The sequence below is a fragment of the Silurus aristotelis genome (assembly GCF_946808225.1).
Source record: "Silurus aristotelis genome assembly, chromosome: 2".
Classification (NCBI taxonomy): Eukaryota; Metazoa; Chordata; class Actinopteri; order Siluriformes; family Siluridae; genus Silurus; species Silurus aristotelis.
This window is the reverse complement of record NC_139575.1, coordinates 20,653,951-20,681,777: the sequence shown is the minus strand read 5'-3', so window position 1 is coordinate 20,681,777 and position 27,827 is coordinate 20,653,951. Positions and strand designations below refer to the sequence as shown.

Genomic DNA, 27,827 nt, shown 5'->3' with positions numbered 1-27,827 from the left:
TCTCATTAATGTAACTATTAGACTTTAAGATATTTTAAAAAAGATTGTGAGGTGACTTATTTCTCATATAATTGAGTATGCATTCGGCTAATGTATGTAACAGGCTGCCATAACAGGCTGTAATGATTACAGGGAATAATTACATCATGACCAAGCTCTATTACTATAATTAAAATTGAAGGCCAGTTCTGACTGGGAAACAGCTGTTCCTTTTAGTTGCTCTTTAAATTTGAGCCTAGCAACAAGCACCAGCAGGCCTTTAGTATGGTCTAGCGATGTGCATGGTGAATGCAGCTAATTTGAGGATGAGGCCATGTTTTTATGAATGATGCACTATGGTGATTTGCAGATAAGGAGACAGTGGGATTAGGTTGGATAAAAAGGTGAACAATATAAAAGCAGAATCCTCACAGAATTTACAGTAGTCTGGCTGCCAGGGTGCTCAGGTAAGAAAGATTCTTTAAGGTATGCTTCTGGTTTTGTTCATTTTCTCCTGGACTTAATTAAATGATATAATGGATTGGTAGTTTACGAATTTTGTATTCAGAAACTAGAACAAAAGTAGATTTAAGAACTGAAACACTCCAGCAATGCCATTCAATATGTTCATTTGCAGTAATAAATATATACCTGTTAAAGGAATATGCACCTTATATACTGCTCCTTTTTCTAAAGTTGACTTTAAAAATGGACAGTAACCATTATTGCATTTGTGTTGTTTTCTGATTTTAGCTTGTCCAGAGACATGATGTTTGCTGCAGTATTAGTTGCTGGAATTCTAGGCCTTCTTGTTGGAACAGCTGTACCTATGTGTGTCCCGACAGAATACACTCTCTATGTTGAAAAGCAAGAGTGTGACTACTGTGTGGCCATCAACACCACAATGTGCATGGGTTTCTGTTTTTCCAGGGTAAGCCACCTGTTGTTTAGAGCAAGTTTGTAAACTAATGTGAGCACTTATCAGTAAATGCTAGGTCTTCTCTGGCATAGGTAGAGGCTTGTAGAGTTCCCAGAAACATTATGATGTTACAAAAAATGTTAAAAGTTGATGCGATCCTGTTTTGCTGCAAGAAAATATATAAACAAAATATTGCTGAGCCAAAGAAATCAAGACTGAGCAGGTTCTTGATTTTTCTTTCTACAATTGTATTTTCATTTCGCCCTAAGTAACCTAAAAACAGCAACTTTAAATAGCAATATTTAAAGTTTAATATTTAATGAAAATTAGTCTTTTGTTGGCTTTCTATAAAATCTAAATGTTTGTATGTCACATTATTTCGTTTGGTTTTGGTCAGTTATATCTACCACTGACAACATGAAACTACAAATCAGTGATAATAAAGAAGTCCAGTGAGCATAAGGTGAGTCAGTGAGCATAAGGAGGCAAGTTCATCAGACTGAAAAATGCGTTCATTTTTCAAAAGCACTGTGTGAGACTTCATAAGAAAAACTGCTTATTAGTAAGAAAAATGCACACTTTACACAAGCACAGACTTGCACCGTTATCTAGAAAAAAATGTGTGCAATTCACAAGAAGATCCTTGTAAAAGATCTTTTTTCCTTGTAATTTCTGTGAAAAACTAATACTGCTTAACCCAAGCCTTGCATAATATACAATTGTTTGTGCTGCATTGCTAAATAAGAACCATTTCTATTATTTTATTTGTATTTATATTTTTATTTTGTGATGCACTTCTGTTTATGTCTGTTACATGTTATGCATCTCTTAGGACAGTAACCTGAAGGAATTAGTGGGACCTCGTTTTCTAGTTCAGAGGAGCTGTACCTATCAGGATGTGGAGTATCGTACAGCAGTTTTGCCCGGCTGTGGTCCTCATACTGATTCTCATTTCACCTACCCAATCGCTCTTACCTGCCATTGCAGCATGTGTAACACACGCAGTGATGAATGTGCTCACAAAAGCAGATTCAGTGCGGCCAAGTGTTCCAAACCCGTCCAAAATTTGTATCCCTATCCCTGGCAGAGTGACTATATATAACCCAGCTTCAGCGATAGTTTTCATAACAGCTACATTTCAGAGTCAGTTTGGAGACATGAAGTGTTTGTTTTGACGTGATTTGAACATATAATAAAAAAAATGACACGTAATAAAAACATGTCTGCAGTCAACAGTAAATCAACTGTTTTGTTTGCTCAGCTGCTAAAATTTTATGAGCAGTGGTCTTCCATGATAGGCCTTCATATGGTCAACAATCTGGTCATCCTGAAAAAAAAATTGTGTTTGTTTATTAGCATTAAGACCAGGAAGCTTCTGTAAGGCATGTGTCATTGCCTCTGAGTATGAAGGTAAAACAATAACTACAAGTATGAAACCAGGTCAATGCTTAAAATAGAGCTTGCTAATCTCACTAGAAAAGTGGTAACACTGTTACTGTAAGTAATCCGAAGCCAGTTACATGCTACATTGCCATGCTGGCACATGTTTGTATTGGACTAAACTGATGCAAAAAAAACCCCCAAAAAACTTTATTGAGGTTGTTACAAAAAAGGCAAATCATACAAAACACACACACACACACACATTTACTATTTGCTTAGTAATTTGTACAGTATTATATTTTACATGAAATTATAAATGAAGATACAGGAATGTCAGTGAGTGTGTGAGCTTAATAAAAAGAGAGACTGCAACTTTAAAATGATGTTCAAGGGCACTCTAAATGGCTGCTGCTGTCGCCCCCTGTGGAAAAAGAATGCAGTCAAGATGGCGCTAGAATGTACCGCAGACAAGTAAGGGCAAGAAAATAATAATGGGGTTTAGACTTTAGTTTGCCCAGACATGAACGCTATCAGGTCTGAGCAAAGAGGAGCTTCGCCTCGACTTCTCCGGAATGACATAAACGCGGAATGCTGCGAAAAACTCATATGATTCAGTTGCAGGTCACGGGCTTCAAGGCACGTGCTAAATAGAGTTGGGAAACGAAATTCCACCATTGTCTGTCACCGATTGGTGGACTGGTCTCTATAACAACAAAACCCCGCCCTCTTTATTTTGTGAAAGAACTCTTTGTTACTTTTCGAGAAGAAAAAAAAAAATGAGAAGTGACAGAAAATGTATTATATCTATGTATTTATTCATACAGGGATGAGCAGTATTTATAATATATGTATTTCAAATGCGTATTTAAAATATAAAATAGGAGTTTGTCAGTTATATTTGACAGGTCAATGAAAATGGCTTTATATTTTGTATCAAAATAATTTAGTGTTTTAGTATTTTTGTAGTTTTAAAATACTGTGTAAGAAGTCTATATGATGACAACATAAAAATTATGCCATGATGATTGGTGTTTAGTAGTTTGCCCAGACTGGAAAAAAATTGAAAATTGAAAATTGATCCTTATGAAAAAATGTGGTCAAGGTAATAAATGTGCAGGCTGTCAGCTTTCATATTGATTATTTAATAATGGGTAAAATGCTAAATTGTTTGTTTTCAACTTCCAAATAGGTATCCAGTGATTAATAAATAAAAAACAATTTTGCCAAATATTGTACCCTAATTAAAGTTGCTGTTTAGTAGGATCAGGATTTTGCATACCATGGCATGAATGACTGCCTGACACATTATATGAATAATTAATGATTAATTAGTTAGAAACCAGTTGCTATGAATACAGGTGCCATCAGTTGTTTTTTATAAATGACTTGTTTGTCATTGAGTTAGTATTTGTGATGCAAAGTAGCCCTTCTTTATCAAACTAAATTATTATTCAATTATGAGACATCCACAAACTGATAAACATTAAACTGTTGATTACTTTAAAACTAACCTTCATCTGGAAGATCATAGGGAAATGTATGAATATTCGCTCTGTTAACCGGTTGCATATGTCAGATTTATTGCATGAACGCTATTGCTATCAAACATTGTTTACTTAATCAACTGAGTAAATAGTAGATAAAATAGGCCAATTGATAGATGGTTTGCGAAAGAAAAATGTCATGCTCCATTGTAAAAGTATTTATTAGTATTTAGCATATATATATATATATATATATATATATATATATATATATATATATATATATATATATATATATATATATATATACAATTTTTGTATATTTTTTTCTGTCAAATTTTTTTCCTTAAACATTACACTTATGGTTACTTACACCTATGGTAATTGTCAATGTTAATTTAATTACATCTGTTAATCAGATAAATTTGCATTGTGTGACCTTATAATATAGTGCTGACAAATTTTCCAAAATAAATTAATGGTAGCACATATGAGGAAAAAGTAGACTGACTGTCATTCTAGATGTTTATGTTCGCTATAAAATTTACTGTTAAATAACCAGCAGTTTCTCCCTTCTAGAAATATTGCCCATAATATGCATTTAATATTTTACTCATCGTTTTGGCATCTCCAAGAATATGACTATTTCCATCTTTTGTGCTTTTTTCTCTTGCAATCACATTAGATGCAGATTTCTGTGTCTGTCAACAATTGAACAAGTCTATGCTTTTGGAAGGGGAAAAAAACAATACAGATAAAAGTTATGGAATATGACTGGAGTCACTGTAGGCCCTGTGTCTAATGGTCACTGGCATTTCTGCCACATTCCTGATGGCCAGGCGTAACACAATACTGGATTGTCAGCTGACATAGATTTACATATGCTGGCTGAAGTCTAAAAGACTGACAAATTCCTTCATTTAGTGTAAAAATAATGTATTAATTTTTAAATTGGATTATAAAGTAGTATTACACAAAGCACTTTAAGCAGGAACTGCTTGGTAATTTACTTTATAGGCTTGCGTCTAGGTAAATAAGAGGTGCCAATAGCAAGTAAAAGTGTGCAAAAAAAGCAATCAAATTTCACATTAACTGTAATTTAAACACACACTAAACGTCTGTCTTACAGTGGTATAAAAATGAACTACTATAAGACTGTTCTAATACATTGTTATGTAAGACTTATTAGAGCTGCTAGAATGTTCTAGCTGTGTACATAACATTGTGACTATGATGAAGGTGCTATTTCTGTATGTCTGGTGCTGCAGATCATTACTTGACTAGAACTATGACTCTTTTACAGTTAAGAGATTTGGTTAATAAGGGTATTTTGTGTGTGTATGTATGTAAAGCATGTTTTATTTTGAGTTGTGTATAAAAGGTAAACCAAGCTTGTAATATTTTCTCCCTTTTCCAGACATAGGACCGCGCCCAACTTTGACAATATAGGTAGATTTTTCAGAATACTATAATACAAGACTTCTACAAAAAACATGATAAGGTGCTACTATAAATTTCAGCGGTTTTAAATGCCAATCATTAATGCATCACCGATATTAAAATAAACATCCTTTTTAAAAGAATAAATTAATTAAATGTGTAATTTGACACCACACATGAGCTCAGGCGGTCATTCCTGTGACGCAGAGTGAAGGAGATTATTCTGATTGGTTAGGAAATGATCACGAGGCACGTTGACACCGCCTACTATAAAAGCCAGTGGAATTTTCCAGCAACTCATTCATTCAAATTCCGTTTTGAGGACCGGTACAGAAGCGCGCCTTTTAGTATTTCCCAATCATTGTCGGTGTTTTGGAATCGATTAAAGTGGTAAGTGTTGCTCGTAAAGGTGGCAAATTTTAGTAGACGATTTTCCTGATCACTTTTTGTTAAAATTGTGTTTGGTTTAAAATCGGATAGCTTTTTAGCTAACACGTTAAACGAGAGTCGATTATATTGATCATTTCATGGATATTAAAAAATATTTTGCAACGTTAATTTAATTCAATGTTTATTTGGCTAATTTTAAGTGATTTTTACTATCTTTATTGTCATAAATGACTTGACCTAGACAGCTAGTTGTAGCATTCCGGCAATGTGTCCTGCTAGCATGCTAACGCCCATGGGACTGTGAGGTTAGTCGGTCGGCCAGGCCAGTCTTCCGGGGTCATGGGCACTTGTGTAGTACAGATATTTTGTTAAACAAATAGACTGCGCCTTTCCCCCCCCCCGAGGTTTTTCGTACAGCTTTCAGGACCGTGATTGTATTTAGGCCCTTATCTTGATGTCGCGTTCTTTCATTTCTAGCTAACTGCCACAATGTATTACACAATAAATGCTATAGAAATAGAACCGAAGCTCGCGGACCGGCACGTTAGATATAAAAATAAATAAATGGTGTTAATAGCTTAATAACCTTTTCCTAAATTCGATTGTAGTTGTTCGACAAAAATTGGTTGACTTGTAACTCTTATGCTTAAAAGACTTATATGGTCAGTTATGAAGATGGCGGTGTACATTTGCACGGGGAGTGTGTGATGTCTGTGAGCTGCCTGGCCGCTGTCCCTCAGGCGCTAAATGTAGCTCAGAGAGAGGGTGGGTGTGTGTGTGTGTGTGTATTTATAATACTGCTTTAATGCTCAATTGTCCTATTTCTGTCGACTTTCAGATCCGCAACGTATCTATCGTCCATCATATTACATTTCAATAACACTTCCATTAATTATCCACATTTCCGAAGCTTCAACATGTCTAAGCAGCAAATCAAGTATGTGTAAAACATATATTTTAATTTGGCTTGAAATTCTTTTTTTATTATAATTTTTTTCCCCATGTCTTTTGACATGACTTTCAAGCACCACTATGTCTGGTGTTACTGTTATAAATTTATTTGATTTTATTTTTTTTGATCAGCCTCCCAGCCAAGCTCATCAATGGTGGTATTGCTGGTCTTGTTGGTGTCACTTGTGTGTTTCCCATTGACCTGGCTAAAACACGACTCCAGAACCAGAGACAAGGTCAACAGGTCTACAGGAACATGTAAGCAACCCTGTTTCCTTGTCATTCCTGGTATTCCAGTATCTGTGCTATTCAGGGAGCCCTTAAGAGCCCTGGCTGGTAGTGAAAGAGTTGACTTTGAATCTAGTTTAGCTTGAGGTGGCCTTTCTCACCAGTATCAGTGGTTGATCTCATTTTGGAATGTGTAACAGATGGGTATACTCTTCATGCTTTTTTGTCTATAGCTTCTAAGGTGTGGAAGGTTTTTGAATAGGGATTAAAAACCCTAGGGCCATGTTATCATTTGCGTATAAGTAAGCATGACCATATTTTTACATAGTCTTGGAATGCTGACAACATTTGTCTAACATGGTTTTCTGTTTTAGGATGGATTGTCTAGCAAAAACTGTACGATCAGAGGGGTACTTTGGCATGTACAGAGGTAAGGTTCATTTTATATTAAGTGTTTCAAGTGGTTCATGCTAACAACAAATCATTGGCCTTTGAGCAATAGTAGCTTATAACATCTAATTTGACAATGTCTATGCGTTTATGCTATGCAAGTGGATACTTGTCTCTGGTCCCTGATGACAAAACCAGTTAACTGGTTTTATGTAATTCAATAGCAGGGAAACTCTTACACATAGTTGGTAATTTCTATATAGAAAAGTATACCTGTGTCTGTGATGTATGAAGCACAATTGAGTACCAAGATCATTTTGCTGCACTTACTTGCCATCTGCTAGACACAAAGCCTATTGGAAGAGTTTACTTGGTAGTTCTGGAATGAGGTAGCAGAACTTTGAGCATAACAGCCCATCTTTGTATTGGGTTGCCGCTTGATGTGAGGAATGCTGTTTGTTTGCATCTGTGTTTTTTCATGTTACAGACATGGGTCCCCGCTGGGATAGTGAAGGCTAGCCGATTAAGGCGCAGCCACGCTGGAGGCAAATCATTTATCATGGTTCTGTCCACTCTGCTCTATTACAATTAGGCACAATGTGTTTTTGTTGAATTTTTTTTTCCTCTGTGTTTTCTCCATAGATTACATTTCTGTTGAATTTTATTTTGCTACTATTACTAACTCCCTTGACCATGTATTGTAGAACTACATTCCTTACCATTTGCTTTCCTAACTGTTCCATATGTATTACTATACGTTAACTGCCAGCCACTGTCTCTCAAGTCTCTTTAAGTCAGAGGGACTTTTACTTAACTCTTCTTTCTCCTTCATTTACATGCCTGCTTTTTTTGTTTTCTAATTTCACCATTATTATAGATATTTTTTTCTTTTTTTTCCCCCCACCTTGTATAATAATCAGTTTTTGTTTACTGGTTCTAAGTTATATTATCTGAAATCCCTCTTCATGATCATTCCATAGTCTTTTGAACTTTGCTCATGTCCTATTGGCCATTTACTAATATTTATATATATATTTTTTCGAATACATGTTTTTGTTTGTGGTTTGATGGTGGTGGGGAATAGGTGCTTTTGAAAATTTGTTGCTGTTCTATAGACTTAAATTGCTGTTTTTGTCTTCTAGGTGCTGCAGTAAATCTTGCTCTTGTCACACCTGAAAAGGCCATCAAGCTGGCAGCCAATGACTTCTTTCGTCACCATCTTTCCAAGGATGGGTATGCAGTGCTTTATGAAATTTGTTGGAACAGTGAATACATACTGCATATCTTGAACATTGTATTGACAAACATTTGCTGTGTTGCAGGAAGGGGCTGTCAGTGTTTAAAGAAATGCTAGCAGGTTGTGCTGCAGGCATGTCCCAAGTAATCATTACTACTCCTATGGAGATGCTTAAAATTCAGCTACAAGATGCTGGAAGATTAGGCAAGTTTATTCCCTTTGCTTATGCCATTTAAGACTGCAAGCTGATTCGTCAGCTCTGTGGAACCTTTTAATTGCTGTATTTTTTTTGTATAGAGAATATTTGCGTAGCAAAATGTAACTGTATATTTGACGTTCTTGTAATCCTTGCAGCTGCTCAGCAGAGAATGCCGTATATCCTGAATTCCAATAAGCTTATTCAAACAAACACTTTGCTGAGCCGCTCTTATAATGTAGTGCCAAGCTCTGCTGCCCAAACCATCTCTGCAACACAGATTGCCAAGGAGCTTCTACACAAAGAGGGCATTCAAGGTCTATACAAAGGCTTAGGGGCAACACTGATGAGGTAAGCGTAGCATATGTGTGTACCAGATGTGAAATTTACCTGGTTTCCAGAATCTCTAATTCTCAGCACTTCATGGAACATTGATGTGAATTAGATGTTCTCTTTGCTTCCAGAGATGTGCCCTTCTCCATCGTCTACTTCCCTCTTTTTGCTAACCTTAATCGTTTGGGTAAGCGTTCTGAAGATGGTGTGGTGCCATTCTACTGGTCGTTCATGGCTGGCTGTGCAGCTGGTTCAACTGCTGCAGTGGCTGTTAACCCATGTGATGGTGAGTGAGGTTTGTTTTTGTGTTCCTCCCCCATTATTTCCTGTTTCTACACACACTCATTTCCTGCTCATGTTTCAGTGATAAAAACAAGGCTTCAGTCTTTGAACAAAGGTGCTAATGAGGAGACGTACAACGGAATTCTCGACTGTGTGAGGTAATTATTCAAACCACCGATAGTTAGATGTTTGCCAAGAAATTCTTATTATTTAATTAGGATGTTACTGGTTTGGTATTGGGTCAAAATCAGCAGACAATTCTCAGATTAAGTCAGAAAGTAGAACAAATGTGGTTTATTTTCACATCCATTATACATGGTTGTTTTAACCAGTTTGCCCAATATGTACAAGTTGTCCATTTAAAATGTAAAGCTAAGTAGTCTCAAAGTTTTTGATAACAGAAAAGAAATGGTGTTTGTCATATCTAATTAGTGCTTGTTTTTGCATCTGCTTTTTTTCCCCCTCTCTCTAATTTTCTTAGCAAAATCATGAAAAAAGAAGGACCATCTGCTTTCCTAAAGGGGGCGAGCTGCAGGGCGCTTGTCATTGCACCTCTTTTTGGCATTGCTCAAGTTATGTATTTCGTTGGAGCTGGTGAATTTATTCTGGGCCAAAGGCCATTTAACCTCCTGTCTCCCTAAATCTCCAGAACAGCCTCCGTTGAATCTATGCTGGGGACTTGATACACACACAAGCATAAATATAGTCAGATCTGAAGTCAGATCAGCAGTTTTTGTCATAGTTTGTTTCCTGATCTGGTTTCTGGCCTTACTGCACTTCCTGTCTGGTTTGCACACAGTTTGTGTTTCTGTGACAAACGTCTTTGCACTTTTTGGAAAGAGCTTTTGCAAGAGGTGTGTATGCATGATGGTGCTCTACATCCTTCTAGAAGGATCTATAGGTGTTTCCCCTCAATGAGGGAGGACTGTGTCACTATGGAGGCACATATCAAAATGACTACTTCCTTTTTGTGCCGTGTCTCTAGTCAGTCATCTATTTGTGTTTTCCTGGATTACTTACTGTGTCATTGTATTAATGTTGTCCACTATTTAACATATTGTTTTAAATAGTAGTTACAGCAGTTTGGGTTTTTTCCATTCCTAAGTTTTCACTCTTAGATTGTGGGCAAAAGGATTTTGTGGCACTGAACATTGACACCCCTAAGTGGATGTCTAGTTGTGTGGACCAGTTAAATCAAAACGTGCCGTTGAAAACCCATTGTCTATAAACAAGGCACATACCATTATTGAGATTTTTAACTGTTCCTGATACAGTAAATAACTGTACCTAAAGCAAAACATTCTCTTTCCATTATTCCTTTAGTGTGATTTCCCCTCTGCAAGACTGGTGGTTTCCTTATTAATATGCACCAGACAATTTCAAATGGTAATCTACCATAATGTGGTGTAAAAGAAACCACTTCCATTTGGTTCCTAGAGGAGAATATCCATGAGTTTGGTTTCATTCCAGTAATGTGGAAGTGCTGCTTCTGAGTAAAACAATTACTGAATGAATGGAATATGTAACTGCATTAAATAAACATTTTAATTGTTGAGTATCATGTCAGAACTGTGAAGGTCCTAGACAAAGTTTTATGTGTAATACTTCAATGGCTCTTATGGTTAGGTATGTTGATGTAAACTGCAGTCAGCTTAAACATCAAGGTTATGAATCATCATATGAGTCGGTGTTTAACTGTTTTTGAAGACGATCATAAGGTGTTACAATATCATTTTGTACTGTTATTTGCAAAAAACGAAATAAACCTGAACATGTAGCTACAAAATTGCCTTTTAGATAATTTCTACAAAATGCATGCTATGGAAATCATTGACTATTTGTTAGGATTGGCATCAGGCTAAAGCCCTACCATCATGGTAGAAGTATGAAGCGGTACCTAAGTAGATAATAGAAATGTATGATATAAGAAAGTATATAGTTTATCATAAAAATGTGCCATGCTAAATGTAAGTATAATTGTGTGTGTGTATGTATTTATGTATGTATGTATGTGTGTGTGTGTGTATATATATATATATATATATATATATATATATATATATATATATATATATATATATACACACACACACACACACACACACACTGAGGAAAATAAGTATTTGAACACCCTATTTTGCAATTTCTTCCACTTAGAAATCATGTATGGGTCTGAAATTGTCATCGTAGGTGCATGTCCACTGTGAGAGACATAATCTAAAAAAATAATCCAGAAATCACAATATATGATTTTTAAACTATTTATTTGTATGATACAGCTGCAAATAAGTTTTTGAACACCTGTCTATCAGCTAGAATTCTGACCCTCAAAGACCTGTTAGTCTGCCTTTAAAATGTCCACCTCCACTACATTTATTATCCTAAATTAGATGCACCTGTTTGAGGTCGTTAGCTGCATAAAGACACCTGTCCACCCCATACAATCAGTAAGAATCCAACTACTAACATGGCCAAGACCAAAGAGCTGTCCAAAGACACTAGAGACAAAATTGTACACCTCCACAAGGCTGGAAAGGGCTACGGGGAAATTGCCAAGCAGCTTGGTGAAAAAAGGTCCACTGTTGGAGCAATCATTAGAAAATGGAAGAAGCTAAACATGACTGTCCATCTTCCTCAGACTGGGGCTCCATGCAAGATCTCACCTCGTGGGGTCTCAATGATCCTAAGGAAGGTGAGAAATCAGCCCAGAACTACATGGGAGGAGCTGGTCAATGACCTGAAAAGAGCTGGGACCACCGTTTCCAAGGTTACTGTTGGTAATACACTAAGACGTCATGGTTTGAAATCATGCATGGCACGGAAGGTTCCCCTGCTTAGACCAGCACATCGTAAGTTTGCCAATGACCATTTGGATGATCCAGAGGAGTCATGGGAGAAAGTCATGTGGTCAGATGAGACCAAAATAGAACTTTTGGGTCATAATTCCACTAAACGTGTTTGGAGGAAGAAGAATGATGAGTACCATCCCAAGAACACCATCCCTACTGTGAAGCATGGGGGTGGTAGCATCATGTTTGGGGGTGTTTTTCTGCACATGGGACAGGGCGACTGCACTGTATTAAGGAGAGGATGACAGGGGCCATGTATTGCGAGATTTTGGGGAACAACCTCCTTCCCTCAGTTAGAGCATTGAAGATGGGTCGAGGCTGGGTCTTCCAACATGACAATGACCCGAAGCACAAAGCCAGGATAACCAAGAAGTGGCTCTGTAAGAAGCATATCAAGGTTCTGGCGTGGCCTAGCCAGTTTCCAGACCTAAACCCAATAGAGAATCTTCGGAGGGACTCAAACTCCGTGTTTCCTAGCGACAGGCCAGAAACCTGACTGATCTAGAGAAGATCTGTGTGGAGGAGTGGGCCAAAATCCCTCCTGCAGTGTGTGCAAACCTGGTGAAAAACTACAGAAAACGTTTGACCTGAACGTTTAAAGGCTACTGTACCAAATATTAACATTGACTTTCTCAGGTGTTCAAATACTTATTTGCAGCTGTATCATACAAATAAATAGTTTAAAAATCATATATTGTGATTTCTGGATTTTTATTTTTTTTTAGATTATGTCTCTCACAGTGGACATGCACCTACGATGACAATTTCAGACCCCTCCATGATTTCTAAGTGGGAGAATTTGCAAAATAGCAGGGTGTTCAAATACTTATTTTCCTCACTGTATGTATATATATATATATATATATATATATATATATATATATATATATATATATACACATATATATACATATACATACATATATATACATATACATACATATATATACATATATATATATACATATATATATATATACATTCTTCTTCTTCTTCTTCTTCTTTCGGCTGCTCCCATTAGGGGTCGCCACAGCGGATCATCCGTCTCCATACCACCCTGTCCTCTATATCTGCCTCTTTTACACCAACTACCTGCATGTCTTCCCTCACCACATCCATGAACCTCCTCCTTGGCCTTCCTCTTTTCCTCCTACCTGGTGGCTCCATCTTCAGCATTTTTCTACCAATATAATTCATGTCCCTTCTCTGCACATGTCCAAACCATCTCAATCTCGCCTCCCTCACCTTGTCACCAAAACATCCTACATGTGCTGTCCCTCTAATAAACTCATTTCTAATCTTGTCCATCCTCGTCACTCCCAACGAAAACCTCAACATCTTCAGCTCTGCTACCTCCAGCTCCACCTCCTGTCTTTTACTCAATGCCACTGTCTCTAATCCATACAACATCGCAGGTCTCACCACAGTCCTATAAACTTTCCCTTTCATTCTTGCAGATACTCTTCTATCACAAATCACTCCTGTCACTCTTCTCCACCCACTCCACCCTGCCTGCACTCTTTTCTTTACTTCCCTAACACACTCTCCATTACTTTGCACTGTTGACCCCAGGTACCTGAACTCCTCCACCTTCTCCACCTCTTCTCCCTGCAACCGCATCACTCCACTGCCCTCCCTCTCATTCACACACATGTACTCTGTCTTACTCCTACTGACTTTCATTCCCCTTCTCTCCAGCGCATATCTCCACCTCTCCAGGCTCTTCTCAACCTGCTCTCTACTCTCACCACAAATCACAATATCATCTGCAAACATCATAGTCCAGGGAGACTCCTGTCTGACCTCGTCCGTCAACCTGTCCATCACCACTGCAAACAGGAAAGGGCTCAGGGCCGATCCTTGATGCAGTCCAACCTTCACCCTGAACCAGTCTGTCGTACCTACTGCACACTTTACTGCCGTCACACTGTCCTCATACATGTCCTGCACCACCCTCACATACTTCTCTGACACACCTGACTTCCTCATACAATACCACAACTCCTCTCTCGGCACCCTGTCGTACGCTTTCTCTAAATCCACAAATACACAATGCAGCTCCTTCTGTCCTTCTCTATACTTCTCCATCAACATCCTTAAAGCAAATAAGGCATCTGTGGTGCTCTTCCTCGGCATGAAACCATACTGTTGCTCACAGATGGTCACCTCTTCTCTCAACCTGGCTTCCACTACTCTTTCCCATAACTTCATGGTGTGACTGATCAACTTAATTCCCCTGTAGTTACTGCAGGTCTGCACATCTCCCTTATGCTTAAAGATCGGTACCAGCACACTCCTTCTCCATTCCTCAGGCATCCTCTCCCCTTCCAGAATCCTGTTAAACAATCTGGTTAAAAACTCCACTGCCATCTCTCCTAAACATCTCCACTCTTCTACCGGTATGTCATCTGGTCCAACCGACTTTCCATTCTTCATCCTCTTAATCGCTGCTCTCACTTCCTCCTTACTAATCCTATCTACATCCTGCTTCACTAACTCCACATCCTCCAACCTTCTCTCTCTCTGATTTTCCTCATTCATCAGCTGCTCAAAATACTCCCTCCATCTTCTCAACACACTCTCCTCACTAGTCAACACATTTCCCTCTCCATCCTTTATTGCTCTAACTTGCAGTACATCCTTCCCAGCTCGGTCCCTCTGCTTGGCCAATCGGTATAAATCCTTTTCTCCTTCCTTAGTGTCCAACCTCTTATACAGTTCCTCATATGCCTTTTCCTTGGCTTTCGCCACATCCCTTTTAACCTGCTGCCGCATCTCCTTGTACTCCTGCCTACTTTTCTCATCACTCTGTCGATCCCACTTCTGTTTTGCCAACCTCTTCCCCCTAATGCTCTCCTGCACTTCCTCATTCCACCACCACGTCTCCTTGTCTTGCTTTCTATTTCCAGATGTCACACCAAGTACTTTTCTAGCTGCCTCCCTCATCACTCCTGCAGTAGTTGCCCAATCATCCGGCACCTCTTCACCACCACCGAGCCCCTGTCTGACCTCTTCCCTGAACCTCACACTACACTCTTCCTCCTTCAGTTTCCACCATCTTATTCTTCTTTCAAACCTTACTTTCCTCCTCTTCTTCTTCGCCTCCAAAACCATCCTACAGACCACCATCCGATGCTGTCTAGCTACACTGTCCCCCGCCAACACCTTACAGTCTCCAATCTCCTTCAGGTTGCATCTCCTACACAGAAGATAATCCACCTGTGTGCACCTTCCTCCACTCTTATACGTCACCCTATGATCCTCCTTCTTCTTAAAATACGTGTTCACCACTGCCATTTCCATCCTTTTAGCAAAATCTACCACCATCTGCCCTTCCACATTCCTCTCCTTAAAACCATACCTACCCATCACCTCCTCATCACCTCTGTTCCCTTCACCTACATGCCCATTAAAGTCTGCCCCAATCACCAATCGTTCTTTCCTAGGTACACCATCTACCACTTCATCTAATTCACTCCAGAATCTTTCTTTCTCCTCCATCTCACAGCCAACTTGTGGAGCATAGGCACTGATGACATTTATCATCATCCCTTCAACTTCCACCTTCACGATCATCACCCTATCAGAAACTCTCTTCACCTCCACTACACTCTTACTGTACGCTTCCTTCAGAATCACCCCTACACCATTTCTCTTCCCATCCACACCATGATAAAACAGTTTAAACCCACCTCCAATGTTCCTGGCCTTACTCCCTTTCCACTTGGTCTCCTGAACACACAACACATCTACCTTTCTCCTCTCCATCATATCAGCTATCTCTCTCCCTTTACCCGTCATAGTACCAACATTTAAAGTACCAACCCGAACCTCTACTCTCCTACACTGCTCCTTTTCCTGCCGTCTCTGTAGACACCTTCCTCCTCTCCTTCTCCTCCTTCGGCCAACAGTAGCCCAATTTCCACTGGTACCCTGTCGGCTAACGATACCTGTGGCGGTCGTTGTTAACCCGGGCCTCGACCGATCCGGTATGAAATTCTCATTTGTGATCCGCATATTTGATTTGGCACATGTTTTACGCTGGATGCCCTTCCTAACGCAACCCTCCCCATTTACCCGGGCTTGGGACCGGCACTAAGAGTACACTGGCTTGTGCCCCCCTAATGGCTGGGTTATATATATATATACATATATATATATATATACATATATATATATATACATATATATATATATACATATATATATATATACATACATATATATACATACATATATATACATACATACATATATACATATATATATACATATATATATATATATACATATATACATATATATATATATATATACATATATATATATATATATACATATATATATATATATATACATATATATATATATATATATATATATATATATATATACATATATATATATATACATATATATATATATATATATATATATATATATACATATATATATATATATACATATATATGTATATATATACATATATATGTATGTATGTATATATATATATATATATATATATATATATATATATATATATATATATATATATATATAAAATATAATAAATATTACTACAATGCTGAATCAGTGGATGCTTGATGCATAAAACCCCACAATTGCCGTAAATTGGCATAGGTGGAAATTGTCATATTTAAAAAAATATTAGTCAAATAAAATAACTGATTTTTTTTTCTTTTGCTTGGCCCGGTACCAACTGATGGGTGTTTGGGGACCCTGTTTATAAGAGACATTTAAAGGACACAAATAAGTTGGGTGTTTAATGTCAGTGTAAATGGTACATGTTCATGCCACACAATACTGTGCTGCTGTTGAAATCTTCATATAAGGATTTAAAAATTAATCTTCATTTGGAAAGAATTGCTTTCAAAACCACTAAAACATTTCCATTACTTATATTCTTTAACTAAACAATACAGTACTACAGTAAAGATGGACATTTGCACACTAAATAAAAATCCATGGCATCAACAGAAAGCAAGTAGTATCTGTTTTTTACATAAACTATTTACATTTAGTCCACTTCTGTCATGCACAGTAGGAGGAGGAGAAGAGAATGCTGTCCAGGCATTCTTTCTTTGCATGGTAATATTTAAACTGGTCGTAAAATTCAGGTTGCGATCGTGACTGGTCTCCAAAATAATACAATTGTTAATTCAATTACACTCAGAATCAATGCAGTGGCAATGCAGCACAAACACAAGAAACAAAAAATGAGAAAACTGCAACAATATCTTTACACTACTCTATGCAAAGCCTTTAAATGTGTTGGCTCAGTGAGGTCAGGACAGGAAATTATGGCAGTGGCCTGTGAGCATCTATATGACTTCTCTGTTTTTCCGAATACCGCAGCATAGAACCATACTGAAGATCATTCCAATGATCTGTACACAAAACAAAAATACATTAGAATGAGAACACGCATAATGTACCAGACTATACATGCAGACTGTCCATATACTGAACATACCATGATCCCTGCAATGCCAACACCCACATATCCAATGATGCTGAGTTTCTCATTGAAAAAATCCTCTATGGCTTTGATGCAATCCTGGGGAACAAAAAAATTATTTTATAAACACTTTAACAACACTTTATTATGAACATAAGACTTAAAAAGAGCTGGTCTGTCCAGCTGATACACATAAAACTGAGGCTTTTGTGACCTCCCCTGGCTTTAAAGGATCAAGTGACACATGAAACATCTCACCATCTGTTCCTGCTCCTTTTAACCTCCCTACGTGTTTCTCCTGTCCTCAGTGCTTTTCAGCGCTCATCACCTGTCTAAACATAGCAACTACTGCCATCTGCTGGACGTATCAAGAGTTAAGGACAGCTAATATAATTAAAGCAACACTTTATCTAAATGTCTTTTCGTGTTCATAAACACTCCTGTGAGTGGTAATAGGATCCTAACTTACGTTGTTTTAGGTTACAGCACATGTGAATGTATACGAGGAAGACAAGAATGGAAGCATTAAACACATTGAACACAATAAACCACTAAACACAAGAACAAGACAATAGTAAAAATGAATTCTATTGGTGGAGCAGGGCCGTTTCTATGTAGAAGTACAGCTCAGCTCAGCAGGGTTTTTTCACGTTATCCATCACTGTGCCTGTTATTTGGTCAGTGCTGACAGTCTGTACTTCGTTAGTGTAGTTCTGTGTTCTATCACTTACTGTGCTCAGGCAATTGGTCATGATGTATTGTCTGTTTAAACCTATTTGACATTTAGCTTTTATAATTTTCCGTTTCCCAATAGGTGATGATGTTGCAACTGTGCTATAACTGGGTTGATTCTGTTGCTTTAGTCTAGTCTAGAGTCCTTGGGAATTTTGCATTATATGCTATTTATTCCTATAAGGAATGGATATCTGCATAATTCTAGTCTTGTATACTGAGTTTGTTGAGTTCGTATGTACCGTTATTACATAAATCTGTTTACAGGATCTCAATTAAATTGTTGGTCCCATTCTCCTTAAGCATTCCACTTGGTCATAAAAGGCAATCGGTCCTAACACTCGCTCACAAACGTTCAGTAACTGAGTCACGGTGGACCTGGAGCCTGGCCCAAAGCCCTGGGTGTGAGGTGGAGACTATGAACAAGCTGCTAGTTTAAATGGGCCAATTTGTCTTTTGTCACGTCGCGTTCTTACGTGGTTTAGAAAGGTGAAAGGAAACCAAATAACCTACAGTTAATAACACTTTGTACCTTAGTATTACCATCAGAACACAAGGTCTTTTCAGTACTTTTCTCTGAGCCTCCACAGCATAGCTAAAAAAGATGAAAACAGTGACTGTGAGTCATCCTGAAGTAAAGCAGCTATGATAGAAGTTTAGGAATAAAATGGGAGACATACAATTTGACGGTACAAGTTGGTGACTGTGTCATTGCCTTTTTCATTGTAGAAGTTTTTAACCTCCTCAACGATCTGAAAAATATTTAAGACAGAGCATCCATGTTTGTTGTTAGATACCATCAGCATTTATATTCAACTGCCCTGCAGAATGGAACGGAGATTGAATTACCTTATCTTTGTTCAAGAGGCCAAAAACTCCTGCAGCCAATTGTGCACCAAAAATGATCAGTAAACTGGAAAAAAACTAGAAAACAGACAAGAGAATCACATTTAGCTTTGGTTTAGTTACCCAATTTGACCATTTACCAGTTCTCACCCACTAGCTAACTCTTTTATTACACAACAGCAACCAACTACTAAGTAGTATGAAAGACACATAAAGCCAGCCATCACATATATTTCAAAAAGTTGTTAATTCTATACCACAGGTCCACGTAACACATTAAGAGAAAACTACCAACTGCCTAAGGACAAATAATTGTACTTCTTGAACTCTATTTACATAAATAAATAAAAAAACTAATTTATAAAGCAACTCTAGACTGCGTAAGGGTTTGTCGAGCGATGTATGGCTCTTACCCACCAATCCCAGAAGACACTGTGACTCCCTCACTGCTCCACAGCACCCGAAGAAACCCACAAGCATAATGATTCCTCCTGCTCCAACTAAAATATATACAGCTGGAAACAAAAAAGCAAAACAAGGGAGGCTTAGAAATGTGCAAATTATTCAAATTCACTTCCATGCATGCATCTGTGCAATTTAAAATCTCACCACAAGTGGGCAGCAAAGGGACATCTAATAGGACATCTTAATACTAGAGAAAGTGTCTATTTCATCTGGGGGTGGGTGGAATGGCAAAAAATATTATTTAGTGATTCGTCTCACGGCACAAAGTATTGTATGATACTTAGTTCACAGACTGCTTAAAAGCAAAACAAACACATTTGAAAAACATAAGTACATTTATCAATGGGAAACACAAGATGTACTTTATTGTGTGAAGGTCATATCACCTTGCTCCAATTTTAGTAACAGTGTATCGATATTTTGTGATTTGGAACCATTCCTCCATAAAATACACTCTACATTTTTTCCATGGTTAGTCCTTATTGTAAAAAACCCAGTCTGATTTAGAACAACTCAAAAAGAGGAACAAATGCCACCTGTCTACCTTTTCCGATAACATGTTACATCATATAAAGCTGTAATTCTACTAGTGTTTGCGGTGCGGTCAGTAAAAATGGAAAGAAGCTTTTTTAAACCATTTGTGTGGCAGACCAAAATGCAGCTTGAGTTTCAGTTTGAATATCAGGTACTTTCCCTCTGAACAAATAAAAGTGTTGCACCAAGGACCATAAAGTGCAGAAGTATAGCAGCAGCAGTGAGTCTGCTGGTTTAAACTGAGTTATAAGCTTCTGGTGTATGTAAAACAGGGCTGTTCTCAGTAAAGCATCCACAAAACAAAAGAAAAAATTAAAGGCAATCAGTGATAGAACATCTTAAACCAGCCCTTATGTACAAAACACATTCACCTAAGTCAACACAAGCTTCCCTGTAGTGTGCTTAAACACAAACCGCTATGACTTAGCTTCCTAACCAATTCATCAGGTGCTGTTTTCTCCTCTACGAGCTCCCAACACACCTAAAGCAACGTTTCACAACACAATTAGATTGGTCAAAACGTATCACTTTCTAATTGAAATTGATCATTTCAAACAAATTTAATTGATGAAAAATTACATTTAGCATTTTAATCAATTTGCCTTTCAGTTCCATGTATCTGATGAGCTTTCTTAGTGTCTTTATTTTGCTACTGGATTTTAAACTATGAATCACATTTTGTCTTGTTCCAAACCATATGCAGTATGATGCAGTGAAACCTTTTTTTTTATGACTGCTCCATTGCAAAAAACAAAACAAAAACAAAAATAGCAAACACATTCATACACAGTATTTATATCAGCATTTGAGATGTAGGAAGATAATGTTAAAGTGCAGCTGTACAAAATTTGAAGTGTTTGTGCGTGCAAAGAGGCAGTATAAGGTAATGATGATGTGCGTGTTTAACTCTAGTCTCTAGTCATTGGTGTTCTCCTGGGTGAAGGCCTAAACCGCCTGCAGAAAGAAGTCTCCTCACCCTCTCTCATTGTTGGCCTTAAGAAAGTAAAAAAAAGAAATTCTTTCAAGAACAGAGCGAACAGTGCACTGTTGGAATGGCTGAGGTCATCTCGGCTGAGCTCACCATCTACAGAGCTCGTTTGTCATGCCCTGAGCTGTTTCCATACCAGGCCGTGATGTTTCCCATCTGGATGCTCTCAGTGGTGCAGGTGTAAAAGTTCCCGATCACCTTGGAAGGTCTCCTAAGTGTAAGGTTAAACAGATGCTGACTAGCCTTCACACAGGACTAGTCAAATTCTGTGTGATGGTTACACCAAGGTTTCCACCATTGTTAAATTAGTTAATTGCTGTTCCACCACTTGCTAATTAACCCCACATACTGCACCATATCCCATTTGCCTTTAGTGATCATATCCTGCTTCATAACAACGATGTTCCCTTACTAGCACAGGTTATAAGAAGGTGTGTGGTGCCGGTGGAAGTTCCTTTGAGGACACTTAAAGACATTGTTGCTAGGATGGCATTGATTCTATAATTACAGCCCCTTGCTACAATGTTCATTTCAAAGAAATAAGCATAATTATAAGCACGATCTAAAAGTAAAAGTGATCACTTTAAAGCAGTATGAAAACACACAATAGTAGTAGACAGTAACTGCCTTAATAAAAACAAGCCTTTTTAATGGTGCTCTCACAGTAAGTCAGATAAATCTGGACAACCGTAAAGCATCACTGCTTTAGGTTTTCCAGCAAATCAAGACAGAAAAACCCCAGCTAGGAGTATATAAAAAAGACAGTCTTTTCCGCACTTTACTTCATTGTTAAAGTAAAATTTGGGGAGGCACAGAGCTGTTGTTTCCTTTTTAACACAATGAAGGGAGTAATTAGTCCACTGTGAGTGTAAGAGTTGAAAACATCAGGCCTCAGTTCCTCCCTTTACTTCCTGACTGCAACAGGGACAGAAGCATGCACCATTTTAGTCTATAAGAAAACGTCTGTGGATTACAAATGAACAGATTTGCACTGCACACAGTGAGAGCTCTTTCATAATGATTTTTAAAAATAATTTAATATTGTAGGAATAACCTTTGAGACTTCTTAAGAAACGATTCAAATCAGTAGGTCTCAGTAACGTAGGAATTACACCTTTGTATGTTTTGATAACATAATGAGTTGCATAGAAAAAAAGGTGATATAATGGAAATACAACCACCTGGGAGGAATGTTGCATCATCAAGAGCTTGCTACAGGTCTCAGCAGAATACAACTACTGACTTGTACACCATCTAATAATATTTATAAAGTTTCCACAGTCGGTATGCAAAAGCGCGGCTACTATTATCCGAATCTAAAGGAATTAAATTGCAGGAATTTGCACAGTAAACCTAAAAAACTCTAATTCATCATATAACACTTAGCAAACATGTCTTAGCCATGCACTAGCACAGCTATATATGAAATATATATAGCATTTAATGATATTTTAGTTTGTGTCATGGAAAATTAGTTTTTTGACAAAATTATTATTTTTAAGAAATAAACTTGAACTTGAACAACAGAAATATAGACCAATCTCTATATTACCTACTGTGCCACTGTCACACTTTTAGCACACAGGAAACAGGGTGTTTTTATAGTTACTGAAACAAATATCTCTCACTCTCTCTCTCACACACACACACACACACACACACACACACACACACACTACTGACTATTCCCCTTCTTTTTCTGTATAATATAACAGCAACTATTAAAACTACAATAATAATAATAATAATAATAATAATAACGAATATAATGAGTGTTAACATAAGAATCCTATAAGCCAAAACAAAACAAACCTAAAAACCTCTAAACATGTAAACCTCTACCTACAGATACACATCTGTGCCTTTCCATTTTGATATTTCAGCCTTATTTCTACAGAATACAAAAGGGCATTTGCCTCTCTCAGCCAGTACACACAAGCCCCTCTCCGTATTTAAGGTCATAAAGTGCCAGAGGTCTAGTTGGAGAACTAGTTCTAGTTCAAATGCACTTATACAACCTGAACAGTTATTTAAACTGAAACCTTAACCATTTTCTTGAGAAATACCAGATATCTTAAGTGTCTCATTCATCATGACTAAGCCCAATATTGCCTAGCCCCCCCACCACCACCACCGCCCTTTAAAGCACTGTAGCAGTTCTGCAATAACATAACGGTTCATTAGTCGTTTCGAGATATACTGTATCTCATCTTTTCGTTTGATAGCAGGAAATAAAAACAGTGGAAAAACACAAATATATCAATAGATATTATTATATCCGAGTCCTGTTGACAATACATTTTCTTTAAAAGGTATCTTATTTCAGGGTGTTGACCTTACTGGGGCTTGTGATCTTCTCTATGGGAGTTTCCCTGTGTCAGCTTAGGTTTCCAAAACATACCAGTAGGCAGACTCTCTACACTATAACTTTCAGCTTTGTGTGAAATTGTTTAAACAAGTGAACTATGTTTAGTGAACATAGTTTAGTGATTATTAAACAGGGAAAACACCCTGGATGGAAGTTTTCCCAGTTTAATAATTAATGAACTATCAGACAACATCCTCATACTCATTTAGCTTTTCAGAAACTTGTGCCCAAAGAAGTGGAAACCAATGGAAGTTAAACTACATGACCATGATTTTGTATTTATTAAATAATTTCATGCATATCTTTTTATAGTTTTTTCCTTACAGGTGAAAACGCCTTTAACTTTGGCTGAAAGGGCAGATATCCTGTTTCTTTGTACTCTCATTGGCTTCTGACTATTTCTGAACACTCTGTAGATTGTATAGACAATCTATAGATAGTATACTTTGCATGTCAATTGTAATGCAAAAACCCCAAACCGAACTGTAATTATCATATAGCTAGACCACAACCATTCATAAATGTATAAAAATTGCACACAACATTGGCATCAATGACATCTTCAGGTGATACACACAGTAGTTCTGTCCCAGTTAATAACAGTCTGCAATGAAACATATTTTAATACTCTCTCATTCAGATGTTCCTCAGAGGATAAAAGTGGCTGAAAAGGAGAGGAGAGGAGCTTCTTGTTCTTCCATAACAATGCTGGCACCCACATGATGGCCCTTATAGCCATTTGAGACAAACAAGGTTATTAACTGACAACTCGAAAGTGAAATCTGACTGCTTTTGGCCTGTCTCAGAGATATATATATTTATATTAAAGAATGTTTTAATGTAAAAGTTTTATGCTACTCACCAAAAAAGAACGTTTCGGGAGCTCCATTTTCCAGTAAAGAAGTTGTACTAGGATCAAACCTAAGCCACAGTCCCACAGCTAACACCACTGAACCGGAGAGCTGGACACAAAATGAGAAAATAATTATGACTATCGGTTTGTAGACTGTATCATCATATTCCTTTTGACAGATTTATCTATGGGTCATATGCATAACTAAAATAAAGTAAGTAAAAATCTAAACTTAAAACTTAAAGTAAACTTCCAACATGATGCCTTATTAGTGACAGACTAAAGATCCTAAAATATCTTGCTCTGAATCCAAATATCAGGATCAGTTTTCCAACAAACTAACTCTACATTAATTTCACGCGAGAACCGTGTACCATTGATGGCAGCGTCACGGCAGACATTTGTTAACAGAATGAGCCACATATAAATCTATTTAGCAAACATAAACTCACGTACACAATGTTGTCTTGTATCAGCAAATTACAGTAATAATAACCAGGACATAAATGACCTTACACGTTGTACCTAGACATTTTCTTGTGGTTCCAAGCTGATGGGATCTTTTAAAGCAAGCAATGTTTTTTTTTTTTTTGCCCCTTTATTCATTTCACTGTTCATTTGACTTTTTTCACAATTTTGCTAAACATTTAGGCTCTAAATGATGGCTGTTCTATCAAGTTTTCAGACATGCTACATCCAGGGTAAATGTGAATGACTTTTAAAAGTTCTTTTCATTTATCCCTGAACTCTGTAATAGAGAAGGTTAGCCATATTTTGTGTAAACAAAATCAAAACTGGCATTTCTTCTGTATTAATACTGTATAAATATTTATTTCATTTTCTTATTTTATTTCGAACAAAACACAATATAAAACAAAATATACAAAACACAACAAATGTGTTACAACACCAAAGAAAAAACACCATAAAACGTTTTATATATAAGAAAATGTCAGAAAAGGAGCCGGATGAAGCAAAAGCTTGTCAGTTAAAATTTTGATTCAAACCTTTTACTTGTCTCACAGTTGTTTTTGTCCTAAGTGCTACTACGTGGGAACTGCAAAGGATGGCATTGTTTTATAATGTTGGCTGGCTCCAGTATCATATTTGTTTTGTCTGGATTTTGTGAAATGGATCAGGCTTTAGACTTTGGTTCGACACAAAATTATTCTGGTTTATTAAAAGCCTAAAACATTTAGGCGCACAGGACATACCAAAAATACAACCCTTCCTTACAAAAATACAAAGGGAATCAATGTTTCTTCAACTGAGGATTAGCATTCTGAGTAAATGGGAAACCTCTCATTTAAGGTCACCCTGCCACTGTAATCATCAACAGGCAGCCCGTGCCAGTCTCACAGGCCTCTGTCGTCACTCCTGTTCGAACTCTCCAGCCCTGGCACTAATCCCACCATGCCATTATGCCAAGGGGCCAAGACAACAGTTCACTTCTCTAGCGTACAAATTTCGAGACAAAGCTAATGCTGTCTATTGTTTGAACATCGATAAAGAGATAAGCAACCACTCTTACAAAACCCCTCATTCCAGCATTTGTACACTGACCACTTAAGCAAATATAATGTGACTACTTTATTAGTTTGATGATAAAATCATCATGCCAGAGACAGCAGGAGAAAACTTTACAAGGTTTGTTTAGATCAGGTGACTGAATAGAGAATCAGAATTTGAACAAAATCAGAATTTACATATAATGTATTGCACACAACAGCAAAGATAACCTTTAATCTAGTCGACATTCAAACCCTGGAACTGTGTGAAAAAAAAAAAGAAACGTATTGTTATATAGACTAAAATAAGTCACAATAAATAAAGGCAATAACTTTACAAAGAACAGATGTAGATAAACATGTTGGCCATTTATCCTAAATGATAAAAGTTCCAAAAGACCGCTATGATACATTTAAATGGAAATGCATTAATGCAAAGTTTCCAGTAAAACCGCTCTGAAGCCAAGCATGAAGTTTCCATCAGCCATAGGCAAAATAAAAGCTATTTTTTACTTGACTACATGTGACTTGCTGCATCATGATGTTATTGGGTAAATCACCTACTCTTATACAATGCGTCATACAGATACTAGATTTGTTTGTTAGCTTATCATTAAAAAGTTTTCATTTACACCACAAGATGAATCACAATTGTTTCTGAATCCAAAACCAGAAGAAATATTAAGAACACTGGCTTGAATGGTTTTATCTTTTTACTTCAAAAAGGCAGACCTGAAGGTTTCTAATCTTGAGATATTTATAACAAATAAGAAAGAACACAGAAAATGTTGCCAATATCAAATTAGTGCTAATGAGATCAGGACTGAAATTTGAAATAATCTTATTGAACAATTATTTAATAAGAGTCAACAGTCCATGGTTGATAATTGATATCAGAAAATGTTAAGTAGTTAAGTATATAAGTATCTGTTTATAAAGTTCATAACTTCAATAACAAAGCATGATTATTATCGAATTCATGAATTTAATTTGATATCTAATTTATGTCCAATGATGCACAATTATGGTTTAATTCTTTTTGGTGACATGTTAAGCCACAATCACTATTGCAAAAACATTGTTATTCACAATAGAACATATCAAATGTTAAAACTGAGGAATATACCATTTTAAGGAAAATTTTTGTTGTTAAGTTTCAATTTGATGGCTGCAACATGTCTCGAAAAAATTGGGGTAGACAAACAAAAAAGTGTTACCAAAATATCTGGAAAAGTGTTTCCAAAATAAAAAATAAAAAAGTTGGAGGAACATTTTTGCAACTAATTGGGTTAATTGATTACAAGTAGGTAACATGACTAGATATAATGAAAAAGTTTCTTATAGAGACAGAATCTCTCAAATGTAATGATGGGCAGGGGTTCAGCAGTATGTGAAAAACTCTATCTACAAATTAATAATTTTCCTCAATACAAAATCGCAACAGGAAATAATATCAAACACTTCTAAGAACTTAGAGAAATCTTTTTGTGAGAGGGACAAGGGCAAGAATCAGTAATGGATGGCCCTAAACATCAGGCCTTCAGACAGCACTGCATTTAAAACAGGCATGATTCTGAATGGACTCAGAAACAAATCCAGAAATAATTGTAAACCGTGCCATTTACAAATGCAGGTGAAAACTCCATCATGCAAAGGAGAAGCAATATGTGAACATGATCCAGAAATGTCTTCTTTTGGGCCAAAGCTCATATAAAATAAACTGAAACAAAGTGTAAAGCTGTTCTTTGGTCAGATGAATCAAAATGTAAAATTAAAACTATGGACATTTGGTGCTTCATGAAACAAAAAATACAACAAAGAATCCTGTATCAGACACAAATGGGACAACGTTCCTCTCCCAAAACTCCAGCATCCGGTCTCCTCGGCTCCCAGACTTATATACTGTTGTTAAATATACTTATTTACAATTTTTGGACCTGGTGTTGTAGTTATAATTTCCCGTGTGAATGTTCTCCGTCTCATAGCTGTGTAC

The 27,827-nt window shown here is 37.1% G+C and overlaps 3 protein-coding genes across 3 annotated transcripts in view; 2 read left to right on the top strand and 1 right to left on the bottom strand.

Annotated features, from left to right (window-relative positions):
* The first annotated feature begins 429 nt into the window (after positions 1-429).
* tshba (thyroid stimulating hormone subunit beta a) lies at positions 430-2,475 on the top strand. Its single transcript, XM_083561242.1, has 3 exons — positions 430-446; positions 733-910; positions 1,731-2,475. The coding sequence occupies exons 2-3, from the start codon at positions 746-748 to the stop codon at positions 1,998-2,000; spliced, it is 435 nt and encodes a 144-aa protein (XP_083417368.1). The 5' UTR covers positions 430-446; positions 733-745; the 3' UTR covers positions 2,001-2,475.
* Positions 2,476-5,486: 3,011 nt separating this feature from the next.
* Positions 5,487-10,998, top strand: slc25a55a (solute carrier family 25 member 55a). The gene is made up of 10 exons (XM_083528651.1): positions 5,487-5,595; positions 6,434-6,532; positions 6,679-6,804; positions 7,149-7,204; positions 8,307-8,397; positions 8,487-8,605; positions 8,756-8,948; positions 9,062-9,216; positions 9,295-9,370; positions 9,694-10,998. Exons 2-10 carry the CDS (start codon positions 6,513-6,515, stop codon positions 9,851-9,853), a joined length of 996 nt encoding a protein of 331 aa, XP_083384777.1. The 5' UTR covers positions 5,487-5,595; positions 6,434-6,512; the 3' UTR covers positions 9,854-10,998.
* Positions 10,999-16,817: 5,819 nt separating this feature from the next.
* The window catches only part of tspan2a (tetraspanin 2a), a 12,074-nt gene continuing 1,064 nt past the window's right edge, over positions 16,818-27,827 (bottom strand). Inside the window, exons 2-8 of the mRNA XM_083559954.1 lie at positions 24,336-24,435; positions 19,536-19,633; positions 19,122-19,196; positions 18,953-19,024; positions 18,805-18,867; positions 17,556-17,639; positions 16,818-17,469 (exon numbers count right to left, since the gene is read on the bottom strand). Of these exons, the coding sequence (XP_083416080.1) occupies positions 17,404-17,469; positions 17,556-17,639; positions 18,805-18,867; positions 18,953-19,024; positions 19,122-19,196; positions 19,536-19,633; positions 24,336-24,435 (558 nt within the window). The 3' untranslated portion in view covers positions 16,818-17,403. The remainder of the gene's footprint in view (positions 17,470-17,555; positions 17,640-18,804; positions 18,868-18,952; positions 19,025-19,121; positions 19,197-19,535; positions 19,634-24,335; positions 24,436-27,827) is intronic.

Coding starts and splice junctions, on each gene's coding strand:
- slc25a55a (XM_083528651.1), top strand. CDS start 6,513: ATGTCTAAGCAGCAAATCAA. Junction 6,533..6,678: donor ATGTCTAAGCAGCAAATCAA/GTATGTGTAAAA, acceptor TTTTTTGATCAG/CCTCCCAGCCAAGCTCATCA. Junction 8,949..9,061: donor TTAGGGGCAACACTGATGAG/GTAAGCGTAGCA, acceptor CTTTGCTTCCAG/AGATGTGCCCTTCTCCATCG.
- tshba (XM_083561242.1), top strand. CDS start 746: ATGATGTTTGCTGCAGTATTAGTTGCTGGAATTCTAGGCCTTCTTGTT. Junction 911..1,730: donor TGGGTTTCTGTTTTTCCAGG/GTAAGCCACCTG, acceptor TGCATCTCTTAG/GACAGTAACCTGAAGGAATT.